The sequence below is a fragment of the Varanus komodoensis genome, unplaced genomic scaffold (assembly GCF_004798865.1).
Source record: "Varanus komodoensis strain SLA01 unplaced genomic scaffold, ASM479886v1 scaffold6_2, whole genome shotgun sequence".
In the NCBI taxonomy this organism is placed as follows: domain Eukaryota; kingdom Metazoa; phylum Chordata; class Lepidosauria; order Squamata; family Varanidae; genus Varanus; species Varanus komodoensis.
In genome coordinates, this window is record NW_025336346.1 from 22,982,505 (window position 1) to 22,999,028 (window position 16,524).

General features: G+C 43.2%; 2 protein-coding genes across 3 annotated transcripts in view; both read left to right on the plus strand.

Annotated features, from left to right (window-relative positions):
• The window catches only part of NR2C2 (nuclear receptor subfamily 2 group C member 2), a 63,688-nt gene extending 56,492 nt beyond the window's left edge, over positions 1–7,196 (plus strand). For both annotated transcript variants that reach the window (XM_044451192.1, XM_044451195.1), the window contains one exon: positions 86–7,196. In XM_044451192.1, the coding sequence (XP_044307127.1) occupies positions 86–260 (175 nt within the window). In that variant the 3' untranslated portion in view covers positions 261–7,196. The remainder of the gene's footprint in view (positions 1–85) is intronic.
• Positions 7,197–12,163: 4,967 nt separating this feature from the next.
• MRPS25 (mitochondrial ribosomal protein S25) lies at positions 12,164–16,001 on the plus strand. Its single transcript, XM_044451233.1, has 4 exons — positions 12,164–12,399; positions 13,066–13,172; positions 14,136–14,223; positions 14,989–16,001. The coding sequence occupies exons 1-4, from the start codon at positions 12,266–12,268 to the stop codon at positions 15,191–15,193; spliced, it is 534 nt and encodes a 177-aa protein (XP_044307168.1). The 5' UTR covers positions 12,164–12,265; the 3' UTR covers positions 15,194–16,001.
• Positions 16,002–16,524: the final 523 nt, after the last annotated feature.

The following is a 16,524-nucleotide window of genomic DNA, read 5'->3' on the forward strand; positions in this document are numbered from 1 at the left end:
TAACTGTAACCAAATGGTTTTCACATACTTTTGAATTGCTCTAGAAGACAGTGCCTGTACATATTCTACTGACTTATTATTTCAGGCTAGCCCGGATTCTAGTACGTCTGCCAGCACTTAGACTGATGAGCTCTAGCATTACTGAAGAACTCTTTTTTACTGGGCTCATTGGAAATGTTCCAATTGACAGCATCATCCCGTACATCCTGAAAATGGAGACAGCAGAGTATAATGGCCAAATAACAGGATCTTCCGCATAGAAGGGATCGGCGCATCTGAATTGAACTGAGTGACTGTGATTGGATACTGTGTGCAAACATTTCCAACATGTTCCATTTTATTGTTAAGATTATTCTTGTCTGTATTCAAAGACAAGTTTTTTAAGAATGGTAACTTGTGCAAAAACATTTTTTCTAGAACCCACTTTTATCAGAAGAAATATGTTATAGCCTTTTTTCTGAACAGGCTGCAGTGAATTGCTGAACAGGCCAGGTCATGCTTTTAAGAAATTATCAATGAGCAAAAATAGATTCTATAATGCTAGAATATTAATTAGAAAGTACTAATTTTTTTTAAAAAAATGGATCCAAAGAACTCAAGTGGAATTCTGCTCCTGCAGCAGGGCTCTCCTGGCCTTCCTGCTTGTTGCAGCCCGTCATGCCCTCCCCCAGCAAAGCCACCCATAAGGATCGGAGGACCCTCAAGAACAACATGCAGTTCAGCATGATGGGTTGCTACAGGCAGAGAGGGCTGGCAGCGCATACATCCTTGAATAAGCAGAAATGTGTTTTCCTTGCTGAAAGGGCTCTTTGAATCCAAGGCTATATTTATATATAGATATATTTAAATATTTCAAATTACTATCTAAATTACCACAATATAGTGATTATCAGCACTTTCAAAGCACTTCTTGTTAAAACTATGGCATTGTCTTGATCTTGCTTGTATAAGCAGGGTAAATGACTAATTTTAACTACAGACATGCTAGTGATTTCTATGAAAACGTGAAGAGCTGTGGAAGACAATCATATATGCTATGAAATTGCAATTATATGTCTTTATTAGTAATGAGATTCTTTCAAGGATAGTTCTATACTATTTGAAACTAAATGTGGCTAAATTAATGTAAATGTTTACAGCATAAGTAAAACATAATGTTTATGGCTCAGTTGTCAGCATAATAGGTGCTGTACAAGTTATTCACTGGAAAACAACATACTGATTTCTTGACTTCGTAATGAGAAACAAATGAAATTTTTAAGAGGTTCAGTACCAGCCTGGTGCTGTTTACTTATGAATCTGTATCATAATTCCCTTTTTATGATGATGCAAGTGTCAGTTTAAATAACAACTTTATCCCCTTTAGTAACTATGTATATATGCATTATAATTTCAAACTCATTTCTTCTCTCTGAATTTCAAGAAGACTGATTTTGGCATATCACCCGATAGTACAGTACAGTGATTACTGCAGAATGTGAAGCTTGGCTTTGTTTTTAAGGGTCAAAACACTGCCTTAGGGTGCAGTCCTGTGGGGATGCCCACAGGCCCAAGAATGGGAGGCCAGCTGGCATCCACTGGTTTTTACTTCCCCATTCCTGCTCTGCATTTTTGCTTGATGGCTGCTTTCACTTGTTTAGGAAGGAAGGGGAACCTTTTTACAGACACAATTCTGGGTGCAGTGGGACTAGTCCCAGATAAGTAGAAATATGATTGTAGCTTACATGATAATTCTTCCAATACATTCTTAGGGGTATCTAAATATATTGCATTTCCTACCTTTTCCTATAGTTTGTCATGAGAACTACTACTGGGGAATTAAAAATATTATTTGATTTACAGTTTGTCTTCTACTTAAATTCTAAAATCATTTGTACACATCCAGTCAATAAGATTGTGCGTATGGATGTGTCTTGGAGCAAAAAGAAATTTGATGTTGCAGTCCTAATTTAAATTGTGTCTTAATTAAAAATAACAAAAGACCAAATAGTGTGAATGTTACAGTAGTTGTATAGTAGCAGCACTTCATAGAAGTAGGGTTGAGTGAGTACCACAATGACGAAACCCCATTTTGAAGAACACTTATAAAAACTAAAAATCAGTGCAGCCAAAATTCTATCTTTGAAAATATCTTTTTAAAAAGCTGTAACTATTTGTTGTAAAAGGAAAATACATTTTAAGGAGCTGAATTTGTTAAAATCTGCAAAAAACATATTGCATATGTAGGTTTTGTTGTGCTATTTTATGGTTTTATTTTTTAATACTGGGTTTTGTTTGACCCAGTGGTTTGATGGTATGAAAATGAAATATAATCAAATATTTTAGAAAGGTATTTAAAGTCAAGACTTTAGTATGCACTTTTAATAAAGAGATATGTAATTTGAATAATATCTTAAAACTAAAATAGGCCAGTGTAGAGACCTAAAATAATTTCATGGAAGACTTAGATAAGAATTTGCATTTTCAAGTGCAGGCTGCATTTACATAGCTTAATCTTTAAACTGCTTGAGGGTGCAATTTATGCATGTTTAGACAGAAAAACAAGTCCTACAACTGGCTGGGGCATGTTGGGAGTTATAGGATTTTTTTCTGTCTAAACATACATAGGATTACACCCCCAATTAATTGAGCTCTGCTGACTTTAGTGGAACTAAACTAGTTTAGATAATTTACTCCAGTTAGTTTTGGATTATTTTAAAATATTCTTAACTCAGAGCATTTAACGGCTGACATGGAGTATTTCTGTGTTAATATTTGCTCATAATGCATTTGTGTGTCATTCCCTTGTTACTCGTTTCCTATCTAACCTAGCTTGCATCCAATTAATTAAAATAAAGTTTCTGAAATTGTTCACTGCTGCAGAAATAAGGAATGGTGGATTGTACATCTAGGAGATGCTCAGAGATTTCAGATTAGCACAGTGTTCAAGGATGATGTCTTAGACTCAAGCAGCATGCATTCTGGCAAGGACCAGGAGGCTCTTTTCTAAGGGAATGTTTAGAAAGATTAATGCAATATGATGGACTCTTTCAGCAGCTGAGCTTTAGAGCAGGCATCTGCCTTACGAACAGCAATGCAAGTACCATTATTGAGAAGGAGGTTTGAGCAGTGTGTTCAAGTCTTTGGAATGCAAGTGAGTTCCTTAGGTCCCTGTTAAGCTTTAGTGGGGACATTTTGCAATGTAGTAGTCCATGTGCAAGCTCTAAGCCATCTTTATTCACCATTATTTACACATCTTGTCAGCATACTTTCCACAGATACTGTTCAGAAAACAATGCAATGATCAGCCATGTTTATGTGCATATAAGAAACTGTAGTCCTGGCAGAGGTTTGCTGCTTTTCCTCAAAAAGTAACTGCTGCTAACAGAAACATGTTTAATTTGGGGGTATTTTAAAAATACAGCATGTGATTCTGTTTGGGGAAGTGGCTGTTCAGTAAAAGAAAAGAAAAAACCCCACTGTGCACACAGATTTTCCGCTTGAACTTCTCTGAATTGGGACCAGGGCACTTAGGATAGGATATAGTGGGGCTTCCTTTTGTCAGTCTCATCCCATCTTCTTATGCTATTCCCTTCTGCCATCTGCTCAGGAGGGCTTCTCTATTAGAAAACCGTTCCTTCAGAGGGACTTCAGCATGCATAAATGTAAGACTCTGTAAATCATGATAGAAATAGCAGTGACAAACAGCAAGCCATTACATAACATTTTCCCCAGTTTAGCTTGTGCTGAATTACAGGGAAGTTCTATAAATAGCTGGCTGTGGAAGAAAAGTTAAAACTATGTGTCTATGGATGTTCCACTACCTTCAAATCCAGTTTGTGATGTCATGCAGGATGGAGGAGACGGAACACTCAGAAGAAGAAAACTCAAAATGCCATAAGGCTCACCCAGGCCCTTTAACACAGCTAAAATCATGCTTTGAAACCTGGCCCTGTTTCTTTGTGTGAGTGATGTTTATATGCTAGTATGTAAGTTTGTCCAGTATATTATGTACAGTGTAATATATAGTATGTATGTATATAGAAATATGTACAGTCATGTAATCATATATACCAGATTTATATATGTTAACAAAAGGATTTATAAATGCATTGCAAATCTTGAGCTTCCTAAATTTTATTTCTTGCTCAAAGCTCAGCCCTGGTATAACCATATGCATCCCACTTTCCTAGTCAAGTGGGCACTTGTTTCTATCCCAGGATGTATTTGCACTTTGTCTTAAATACTGAGGGTAACTATTTAATAGTTCCAAATCTTCTTTGAACAAGCCCTATCGAATTGAATGGAAGTTATACAATGACAGTGTTTTGTGGATTGTACCTGTGGACCATAATTTTTTTGTATATTCTCAACACATGAAAAATCAGCTTTTTCTTCTCTTCTGAAAGGGGTTTTTATTTTTGTTTATTTTTGATACAGTCTTTGCCAGCATGTTCGATGTGATCATTGTATTTTAATGTTGTCTGTATTTCCCTTGGAAGTTGCAAATTAGAATGAAGAGGCCATTGTGCAACAATGTGTACAGTTCACATTGACAACTATCTTGTTCTGAGTACAAGGCAAAATGAATGCAGTAGGTAGTGTCACAGATGTCACTATCAGTTAGGTAATATGTGATGCTCTGTCATCTCTGACAGATATAATGCAGTTCTTTTTAGAGAGAGACTTAAATAACCCTTTCCAAAAGTCTGAATGGCCCAAACAGTACAATGCAGAACGCATTAGTCGGAAAAAGGATTTTATTATATTGCCAGTGACCTCTATGCGAGATATCCAAGTAAATTCCGAAATGTAGCTTGTGAATTATAGAATTGGATAACCCTGCTTATATGGTGCCTCTGGCTCACCTGAGTATCTTGCCCTTCATTTCCTAATTTCCCAGTGGGATATTTTGGCCACAATGACAGCTATACATACAGTTACCATTTATCATTGTCCAAAATTGTTATGGACTTAGTAAGGGAGGAATTTAGCTGCTTAACGGAATATTAACTTTATAAGGGGTTTTCTTTGGCCAACTTCTTTGGCCAACTTTAAAAGCTCTTTTCTCAAGTAAACAAAAGGCACAGTCCTGCTAGGTGCGGTGGCTATTTCTCCCTCTACCCTTCCTCTTTGATGTTTGTAGAAGGAATGGATGTGTAGAGGCAGAACACCAGGGTATTACAGGGCACAGAAGGCTGTGTGCAGTGCCCCTTCTATCTTCTCATCCATCTCTTGCTATCTCCAGAATTCAAATAACTATTGTAGCATGGAGAGGGCCCATGAGGGGCCCAGAAGGTACACACACATCTCCCATTTTCCATAGTACTTTGGCACATGAGCTACCTCCTATGTACGGTAAGGGGGTGGGTGGAAAAAACTGGTTTCTTGAACCCTTCAAGGATCAGTGAATGAAGGAAGAGAAGGATCAGTGAAAGATCAGGCAATGAACCCTCTACATGCCAACATTATACACACAATAGAAAGCATCATGTCCTGAATTAATTGTTGTTAAATGAAGCTTTCTATTTCTATTCATCCTCTCCACCTTTGTCTTGATACTTGTATCTCAACTTGTCCTTAAGTTGGATATGGGATTGGCTTTCTGTGAGAGGAAGTGCTCTACTCCTAGAAGGTTCCCCTACCAAAGTTTTGGGGAACCTCCCTCCCTCAGAGGGGTCTTCTGACTGTGTAGCATTTTCAGGGAGCTTAGAGGAGCTGCTATGGGAAGGACAGGCAAGGAGGTTCACTTTCATCAATTTAGTTGATCCAGTTTAAAATTACACATCTAAAACAAATCAGGATTTGTATAATAAGGTGTCCTGCTAGTAAAGGGATACCATCTAGTGTCTGCAGTTGCAGGATTTGGGTTTTCACCAGAAAGGCCATAAAAAGTTACTATAGGTAACAAGGCACAGCCCTTGTAAAAGCACTGCTTAAATGTTTGGGAACGGCTCTTGTGAGCTTCTGTCCTTTCTCATTTCCTGACTTACTGGTTAACAAATGTACATAGATTCTTTTTTGTTTTGTTTTGGTTGTACTGTTGACCTTATGACACATTTTGGTAAGAAAACTCCACCTTACACTTACTTCAGGTGAGGTTCTCTTTCAGTTAGGCTGCAGTGCTAGACTCACCTTGAGGTAACTCCCATTGAATTCTGTGGGGCTTACTGCCGAATACATAAGATAGCATTGTTAATGTAATGACAATTGGTGCACTCTGCTTTTGTTAAATTTAAAACTGATCCTTTATGCTAAAAGAAATCCTTGTGTGTGTTTTACACTCTATTTTAAATGTGTTGAGGCTGTAGCATTTTAATTCAGACATCTTTTGAAAAGTAATGACAGATGTCAATGGTGAGAAGTAGGTCTTTCTAAACAGCATTCTGTAATAGAGGAAACTTTTCCCTGGACTTAAGGTACTAAGGTGATTTTTTGATTCTGACTCAATAATTTAAGCCATTTGTAGAAACAAGTAATGTAACTTTTGCTTTCTGTATTATTTGTGGGAGCTGGAGTTGAGGGATGAACTGGAAATGGAAAAATGGGTTTGAGTAATGTACTGTCCAAATGCAGACTATATTTATTTTCAGCTCATATGCTGAAGAGCATATGGAACTCATACTTAAAAGCTCCTACATTTTAAAGACTTCTGTCAGCAACCACTAATTCTAAACTGAATGTAAGGCCATTGTTCCCTGTAGTTTTTTTAAAGTGAAAAATCCTTTGTAGTATTTACTATATAATTATTGCATATGTATTTGGAAACCCGCTCAAGCTTTGAGCTTTCCTTAATACTTGCCTATTTACCACCAGAGGAATTTTCTGTGATAATTCCCTGTGGTAACTTTTATAAGCCTGTACTTTTTGGTTGTTTCTTAAAATGTTGTCTCTGTAAGTTTGTTTGTTTTTTAAATTTAAGGTTTAAAACCTATCATAAGCTGTTGCTTCCTCACAATTTTGTGAAATTGGCTTTGTAAATGTGATAGCATTTAAAATAGTGTGTTTTTTTAATCTGGATTTTTCTATCTAATCAATGTCTTCAGTCATGAAGATAAATTTGCATTGTTGTGTGTGTATATAGAGTATTGCAGTGCATGCTTATGCATTTCATTAAATGCTGTCTAAATGTGGCATTATATTGTTGTGGCTTAATATTGCTGCCTACAGGACGTTTATACTATTAAGAGAAATAAAGACTCTTATATGGCCTTGGATTTCTTAATTGCATTATTAAGGTCTTTGAATGGCATGTAATGAGGACATAACCGCAAAAGGGGCTCTCGATGGATCCAGTTAACATTGTTCTTCGTCGTGGCCTCTGTGCATCACACATATGGGTACTGCGCCTGCGCAGTGCCTGTGGCCGGAAGATTGATAGCTAACAGTTTTTGGCGGGAAGCTCTGCTCCCCCTCCCCCCTATGGCCTATGAAGAGTGGAGCGTCCGCCATTTTGTTCAGTCTTTGCGACCACCGTTCACTGTGCCTCGTGCCGCTTTCGACTTTCACTTCGACTATTACCTCGTTCTCGAATTGTCCTCTTATCCTGGTTTTTTCCTCTCCTTGCTCCCAGCTTATTATTCTGTGTAGCTTTTCTCTCGTTATTTCTTCTTTCAATCTATCAAAAAAAATATACTTACTCTTCACTATCTCTCTTTTTCTTCCTCTTCTTCTGTGATGGCGCAGCAAGCGGCTTTCCGCAAATGTGCGGATTGCGGGTCAAAAATGGCACCAACTGACCCGCATGACCTATGCCTCCTCTGCCTGGGAGAGGGGCATAGGACAGATAAATGCGTGCATTGCCTGGCCTTCTCCAAGCAGGCCAGGAAGAACCGCGAAAACCGGCTTCAGAGGCTCCTTTGGGATCGGGCTCTGAAGCAGTCAGACCCGCTCGTCGCTGTCCCAAAACCTGGCTCTGCTTCTGTGGCCCCACCCTCACGGCCTTCAAACGAAGGTGCGTCTGCTTCGGTGGCCCCCTCTGCTTCACCTAAAAAGAAGCATGAAAAGTGGAAGCATGCCGAAGAGAAGTTGGCAGGCCATAAGAAGGCCAGAAAGGAGAAGGTCTCCAAGCCTCCAAAAAAGTCCAAGACCTTGGACCGTCCAGACTGTTCCCGACATCGGAATTCGGAACCGATGGGACCCTCGGCGCCGGTGGCGGTTACGGTACTGATCCCACCCGAACCGGTCCTCCAGGAGGCTATGTGGGTTACCCCTCAAGGGTCTCCCCGCCATTCGGTTGACCTCCCGCCTGCACCCCTTCCAACTCTATGGGGTTCAATTTCCGATGGGGAAATCCAGGACTCCCCTCCTAGGGTGAGGTCACCGACACCCATGCCCGCGGTGATGATGGAAATGGGTGTTGGCCTGTCTCCACCAGGGAGCTGGAGGAGCCACTCGGTAGAGCAATGCCCAGAGAGTTGGCGTCACCCTTATTACCATACTTGGGGCGATCCGCTCTCTGTAGGGTACTATCCTGTTCCCAGGGCACGACCATCTCCTCCACCCCGCAACCAACCGCGATCAGTGGATTCGAGGCGGGTGCCACCTCGATCCCCACAAAGTGGAAGCAGCTGCTCCTTCTCGCCGGCAGAGTCGTCATCTTCAGCCCCACCCTACTACGGTGTCGATTCGGCTGACTCGGAGGTCGACTCAACCTCCCCGGACATCGCTGTGACATTCCAGGGTCCTGCGTAACCCGACGAGTCCCATGTCTCCTTCGCGGAGCTGATGTCGAGACTTGTCCAGTCCCTGGACATCGACACTGCCCAGCACCCGGGACCGTCGACGGACAAGTTTTACGACGTCATCCGCGGGGAGCAATCGACATCTATCATTCTGCTGCTCATAACCACCTTGCGGCAGGCGATGACGCAGCCCTGGGACCTGCCATCACATCCTCAGCCAACGTCCAGGAGGTATGAGTCGATGTACAGGGTTCAGGAAGAGGATATTCCCTTCCTCCTCAAACACCCAAAACCAAACTCTGTGGTCGTCGAATCCTCGCAGGGTAGAGAGGCGAGAGGACACACGGCACCGACAGATAAAGAGGGCCAAAAAATAGACTCCCTGGCCAGGCGAGTCTATGCTGCTTCGGGCCTGGGGCTTCGCATATCAAATTATGAGGCGAAGTTGGCGAGATTATCAATATTTTATTATGCAGCGCCTCCACAACGTTGCCTCCACCCTCCCAGACCACCAGGGTGATCTCGTGAAGGTCCTGATCAAGGAAGCCATGCAGGTCGCGGTTATCCACAGCAAGGCATCACATGGATACTGACTCCCGGGCCTTGGTCGGTGCCATTTCTCTTCGGAGGCATGCATGGCTCCGGAATTGTAATTTCCCGGAAGAAACCAAGCGGCGGATAGAGGAAATGCCTTTTGATGGATCCGGGCTTTTCCATTCTCGAACCAACCATAAGCTCAAGAAGCTCCATGAATCGAGGATGACAGCACGCAGGATGGAGATCCAGTCTCACACCAGATGTAAGTGGTCCTGGAATCGTCCATCCTACAGGCAATCCTATCAACCGAGGCAGCAGCCTCAACACTGCCAGCAACAACAACAGCAGCGCCGCCGTCCTCAGCCCCAACAGCGTTTTCAGCAGGGTCGCCGTCGTTTTGACAATCGGAGGCAACGCTGACGGGACTGGAGAACCATTCCTCACACTCCTTCAATACCCACCCCCCTCTCATTTGGGGATCGGCTTCAAAGCCGACTCCTCATTTGGGAGTCCATCACATCTGACCGGTGGGTATTATCCATTGTTCAACACGGCTATCGAATAGAATTCGACATCATTCCTCCATCGAGTCCGATCCGGTCTACTGTATGCTCACCAGTACTCCTCGACAAAATACGTCAACTTCTTCGTAAAGGAGCGATTCATCAAGTATTTCCATCTGACAGACTTCACGGATTCTATTCCAGATACTTCACGGTCCCTAAGCGGGATGGTGGCCTACGTCCGATTTTGGATCTACGGAACTTAAATACGTTTATTGTACCGAGAAAGTTTCGTATGACTACCCTTCAAAACATTTTGCCGTTGTTAAGGAGAAAGGGTTGGTTCGCCTCACTGGACTTGAAGGATGCCTACTTCCACATTTCAATTCTCCCAAATTACAGGCGTTTTCTTCGTTTTGCGATTGCAAGCCAACTTTATGAGTTCACAGTTTTACCTTTTGGACTGGCTACAGCTCCGAGAGTTTTTACCAAGTGCATGGCTCCTGTCTGTGCCTTCCTATGCCTTCAGGGCATACAAATTTATCCGTACCTCGATGACTGGCTGTTGGTCTCACAGTCCAGAGAAGGACTCTTGGCGGCCATCCATAAGACCTGTGCCTTACTAGATGACCTAGGCCTACGTATTCATACAGAGAAATCTTCTCCTTCCGACACAGACGCTCACCTTCATCGGAGCCCGCTTGGATTCGACGTTGGAGAAAGCTTTCCTCCCACAATACAGACAGCAGACTCTTGCTCGCCTTATCCATCGAATCCGACGAGAGGGAACGGTCATGGCGAGGTCTATCCAGAGGGTCCTGGGACATATGGCGTCCTCAGTTGCCGTGGTTCCACATGCCAGACTTCGGCTTCGCCCACTACAACTATTTTTCAACAGGGTGTATCACCCTCAAAGAGAGCCACAGTCCAAACTGATTCGGATCCCATCTTCCGTGCTCTACTCTCTGCGCTGGTGGCTGAAACCGCCCAATCTTACGATAGAAGTCCCCTTCAGTGCGCGACCTCCTACGATAACCCTCGGCACGGGGGGGGGGGGAGCGGAGCTTCCCGCCAAAAACCATTAGCTATCAATCTTCCAGCCACAGGCACTGCGCAGGCGCAGTACCCATATGTATGACTGCACAGATGGCCACTCGAAGAACATCAGTTACAGGTAAGCAACCTGCTTTTCCAAACAATTCAAATGCCCTATTGCCAGGAAAGATTTAAGAGAATCACATAGCTAGTTCTCAAGTTTCTTGGAGAGAAGAAGCCCCTCTCCTCCATAACCACATGGCAAAGGATTTTGGAGATATGACTAAGGGGATGAGAAGTAGCTCCTGTTAAAAGACAATAGTAAAAGAAATCCCAATTGAGCATGCCTAACAGCTCATTCTGTTCTGCCAAAGTATAAAAACACAAGGATGAAGTTGTTACTTGCCATCAAGTCAATTCCAATTCATGGCAACCCTATAAATAAATGAATGCCATTCCAATATATCTTGTCCTTGACAGTCCTACTCCACTGCCTACTATAATGAATAGGCAACTTTTAATTCAGTATCTCCTCAACCTATTTCCACAGTCCATGCAATGTACAGTTGGGCTTTGCAGGCCTTTATAGTATTCAGGCAAGAATCCTCATGACTTGAGGTGATGTTTATACACCATCATATTACACATCATACACTTCTTCATAGACTCACCAGAGTCAGGATTTTGTGTTATCCCTGTGCTGCAAAAATATGAATCTGAAGCAGGGATTCTTACGGTTTTCTTTTACATAGAAATCCCATATGCAACATCAGCTCATAATCAGATTCACAGCTCCTACTCTAAAAATCGAGCGTTTAGAGTGAAAAGGGCTATAACTGACCCATGAATCTTTTGATGGGGAAGAGGGAAAATGCCTAACTTAGTTTTTGGAGAAAGAAAATACTTGTGATGTTCTTGGAAATACTCCAGCACTTTAATCTTTGTAGGAAGAGGTTTTCAATTTATTAAAACACTTAATCTTTGAGAAAAACGAAGGATCCTCGGAAAAATGAAATAAAACCTTGCTGCTACAAACCCAAGTGGCATCTCACAGTTTGTGGTGGTTAATTTGCTGCTAAAAACGTAAGAACCCAGCTGGATCAGGCCAAAGGTCCTACTAGCTCAGCTTTCCGTTCACGCAGCGGCCTCCTCACACACCCGAGCGCGCGCGCCTTTCGCGGCGGCAAGTAGCGCGACCGTCGCTTCACGCGAAATGCAAGGAGCTTACGGCCAGCAAATAGCCCCTCGAATTCAGAGGAACTTGCTCCCGGCACAGCGATGCACATGGTGCGGCGGAGGGACTCCGAGTCCTCCGGAACTACTTTTATAACCGCCACTCCAGGTTCCGCAGCGAGCCTTCCTTCAGGAAGACTACATTTCCCGCAGGCCCCTGCGACCGGACAAGTCCGCTGAGCTTCCTCTTCCTCTCCGGCTCTAGGTCCTGCTTGGCCGTGCGTGCCCCAAGCGGCGTCGTGTGCTCCGCTATCCTGTCGCGGCGTGCTGTGCTTATCTTGTCCGCCCGCAGTCATGCCTATGAAAGGCCGGTTCCCCATCCGGAGGACGCTGCAGTACCTGAACCAGGGGGACATCGTCTTCAAGAACAATGTGAAGGTGATGACGGTCAACTACAACACGGGCGGGCCGCTCAGCGAGGGCGCCAGGTGAGCGCCGCGCTCCGGGTAGGGCGCAGCCGGGGCGCGCGGGGAGGCAGCGCCGAGCACCTCGCCACGCAGACGGCTTGCTCAGCGGAGTCGTACTGCTGGTCAGGCTTCCCCAGCCCGCGCGTGTTGAACTACAGTGCCCAGCTTCCTCCAAACAAGGGAGCTTCACTTCCACGTGTAGGCGAAGGCTGATGACGCCACTGACAGCAGCCCAAAGACAAGCCGAAGCCGACATGCTCGTAAGGTCGCAGAAAATCCGAGGTGGAGCTGTCAGCCCCATGGGTTGATCCTCCAGGCTTCCCTAGTTGTGTTGGACTGTAGCTCCCACTCTCTTCCTCATGCTTGTCTTGCACGTTGGTTTTGTGCAGTGTTTCATATTAGTACAGTACAAGTACTAATAATGTACCATTGAAACTGTGCCACATGGCCCTTTGTGGTGAAAAATCTTGCCAAGTATTGACCTCCGCCTAATCCGATATCCACTGGAGGATGAGAAAAGCCACATTCAAATTCAGGAGCTGCCCCTTCTTAATCTGACATGTTTTGAGGCTCTTCTGGGCTTTTTTTCCTTGCTCTTTTCTTTTGGCAAGTGCATATGCTTCATCAGAGACACTTTCCAAATGTGCATCATTTTTGTTTGTTTGTTCTTTTCCCCCCTTCCCACAGAAAATTTGTGTTTTTCAACATACCTCAGATCCAGTACAAAAACCCCTGGGTGCAGATTGTGATGTTTAAGAACATGACACCATCACCCTTCTTAAGATTCTATTTAGGTAAGTAGGGTGTGTGATCATGTGCTGTTTTGTTGAACTTTTGCTTAAGAGGACTGGAATGCCATTTGCTTCTTCAGACTTCCTTCTGAATCTAATAATTGGTAGAGGGACAATGTAGCGATTCTGCTGGTGTGCTTACTACCCCACTGTCCATTGGGTGAGGTGGTCTCTGGCATGGCGGTAGGTAGCCCTAAGACAGTTTCCAAATTCATGCTTGGGCTGCCTGAGCAGGCCAGATCACGATGTCATGGCTGCCAGTGACAACCTTTGCTCTGTCTCAATACCTTAGTGACCTAACACTCTGCAGGACATACTCTTCATTGGTTTATTTTAATAAAATATACATTGGTTCACAACAGAGTAGGTTGTTGGGAGGTCTAAGAACTGGGGTGATGCTGGTGTGGGGCAAATTCTCTGGGCCTGTGTTGCCATGACCAGACCACCTCTTGGGAAAGTTTAGAAAACAGCCATGCTCCTCCACAAGTGGGGTGGAGCAGTTATGATGATCCACCCACCAAGGCTTATAGAAACCAGTTATCAAGATGCAACTGGACAGCCATCTGAGAGGGATGCTTTAACTTGGTGCCCTGCACTGAGCACACAGTTGGACTCGGTGGCTTTATGGCTCCTTCCAACTCTACTATTCTATGATTCTGTGATTTCTCAGTTGTTTTTGGGAAATACCTGGTTCACTTGCCTGATTTGTGTGCTTACGTTCTGGTCTCACTGTGGAACAATGAAATGGAATGGTATCAGTATGATCATTGCAAGCATCCTCTCCAGGATTGTCAAGTCGCATTAGCTCTCTGGTTTACTGGGACCTACAGGATATGAAATGGATAACTGCCAGGTTAGTTCTATTGCAAACACTTGGGTCTTTAGAAGAAAGACATATCACACCATGGTAGTGATTTCTGGGAAACCTCTGTAAATGCAGTACTTAGAAAACTGTTTTCTTGGCAGATAATGGAGAGCAAATTCTAGTTGATGTGGAATCGAAGACTAACAAAGAGATAGCACAACATGTTAAGACAATTCTTGGTAAAAGCGAGTAAGTATCATATGTACAAACAGACTGTATAGCTTGTTTTCTTCAATGAAACCTAACTTCTGCCTCAGTCCAGTGAACTATGAGAATTAGAATATATAAAATGCATGTGTATGTGCACAGATGCCTGTTACTGCAGGCTTAAATTTGCATAAATCTACATAAATAACCTACACTTATAAGTAACATTGCATGTCATAAGTGACCTTGTCAGTCATTTGTTGCACACTTCAAGAAGAAGTAAAAAGAACCAGCAGTGTTCACATGTACACAAGCCTTCTCATCTGGTCACAAGCATTTTGTACTTGTTTTAGGTGAGTAATTAAGGACAGGCCTGTAATTAACACCATGATAAATAAAAAAGGGTTGCAGCAGATTCCAACATACTCAACTCTTGGGAAAACTACTGGGAAAGGGCATTGTCAAAAACAGCACAGGGAACAATGCTCACAAGCCTGGGAAACAAGCTGCATGATTCTGGGCAGATAATATAGTAGGCTTAAAGGAGGCCACCAGCTTCTCTCCAAATGAAGCTCTAAAACTGGCCAGGTTACCACATTGTGGTAGTTAAGTGATGGCAGCAACCTGTCATAAAACACAGATAGTTGAGCATGTTGCAAGTATGGTACAGTAAATTATTGTCAGAAATTTTAACTGGTTGTGAAAGGCTGTAGGAATTGTTTGGGGCATCATTTGGCTGTTAGAATGTGGTGACGCCTGTCTAGCAGTTGCTGTCTCATCTGACCATGGATTCATTTTACTCGGTAGGGAAACGCTCCAGATGGAAGCGCGAGCGCGGGAAACACTAAAGCATCCTGCAACGTTTGGCCCCAAAAAGTACCACATGCGGGAATGTATGTGTGAAATCGAAGGCCAAATTCCCTGCCCTGCCAAAGTGCCGTTGCCAAAGGAGATGACCGGCAAGTATAAAGCTGCCATGAAAAACAGTACCACTTCTGAGTCCGCTCTCTAAAGAAACTGATCAGCAAGAATTAGAAGTGGGCCACCTGATGGGAGACCATTTCAGTGGCAACAGAATACTTGAACTGCGTTCAACAAGGGAAATCTTTTCACTCAATTGACAGGCTTGTTCTTCTGGACTATCATAGGCTGTTTTGTAAATAGTTTGTATATGCCATTTGCTTTTAAATAGATTGAGAACAAAGCTTGGTTAATCTCTGTTTAATGAATGAGGTTCTTCTTGTAAAACACAAACCTGCCCAGATAGAAAATCCTACCTGCACAGGGTGCACATTGTCTTAAAAGCATGAGCTCCCCTTTCGCTTAACCTCTTCTTGTGTGAAGGAAATTCCAGTAGCTTAAGCCAAGAATTTTTGAATGTGCAGGCTGCAAATTTGCAAGAACAGAGAGAGTTTGCACAGGGTGTTGATGCATTTTCACAAAGATCATTATGCTTGAACAGCTAACATTTAAAAGGAAACACATTTTTGGTCCATAGGACTTCAGAGATGCTTGAAAGATTATGGCTAATGTAAAAATTCCAGAAATATCGAAACAGTCTCCAGTAATTCAGCTTTCTACCTATGTTGTTGCCCTTTTCCATCATCCAAACCAGCCTCATATGTCCATGTGGCAAAACTCCATTTTTCATGGTGCAGAACTTGAATGTGGATTTCCGAGACTGGAATACACATAGTGCCAAACTAGTCTAAAAATCTTGTATTGATGACAGTAGATTGAACAACTTATGAAGCAGTGAAGGATGATGGTCAAAGTCATACGTTTCTGTTTGAAACAATAGAGCCTTTTGGTAACTCAAATTTATTGTGGCATTTTTTTCTAGTTATGGCTGCTGCTTGCTTCATTTCTTCCAACTGCTCTCAACAAGGGCTGCAGCAAGGGACCGTCATACTTGCAGAACTGCTATTCGTAACACTTTAAAAAATAAGATGTTGTCCTATGCTCGGAACTGTCAGGAAAAACATGCTCTCACCTTGCTGAGACTGTCACTGCACTGGGTTCCCACAACCCAGATAATTCTGCATGGTTTCCATGGCATGCAGGGTTTTCGCCTGGATGTGCCTTGACAAGCTGGCTTCCGTGCTAGTGTGATTTTCTCCTTGCAGCCCTCCCACTGCTGCTACATATCCAATCAGCCACCATGCCTGAAATTCGATGCACCTGCTGCCCTTTCCAGGGGACTCTGGTAGCTGCATATCCAGACCATGGAAACCACAATGCTGGGTTCAGACAACTGGGCAAACCATGGTGAAGTGTGGAAACCATAAAACAGATTCTTTCTCTTCACCGTTTTTAAAAATCAAACACGCCATGCTGAAATAT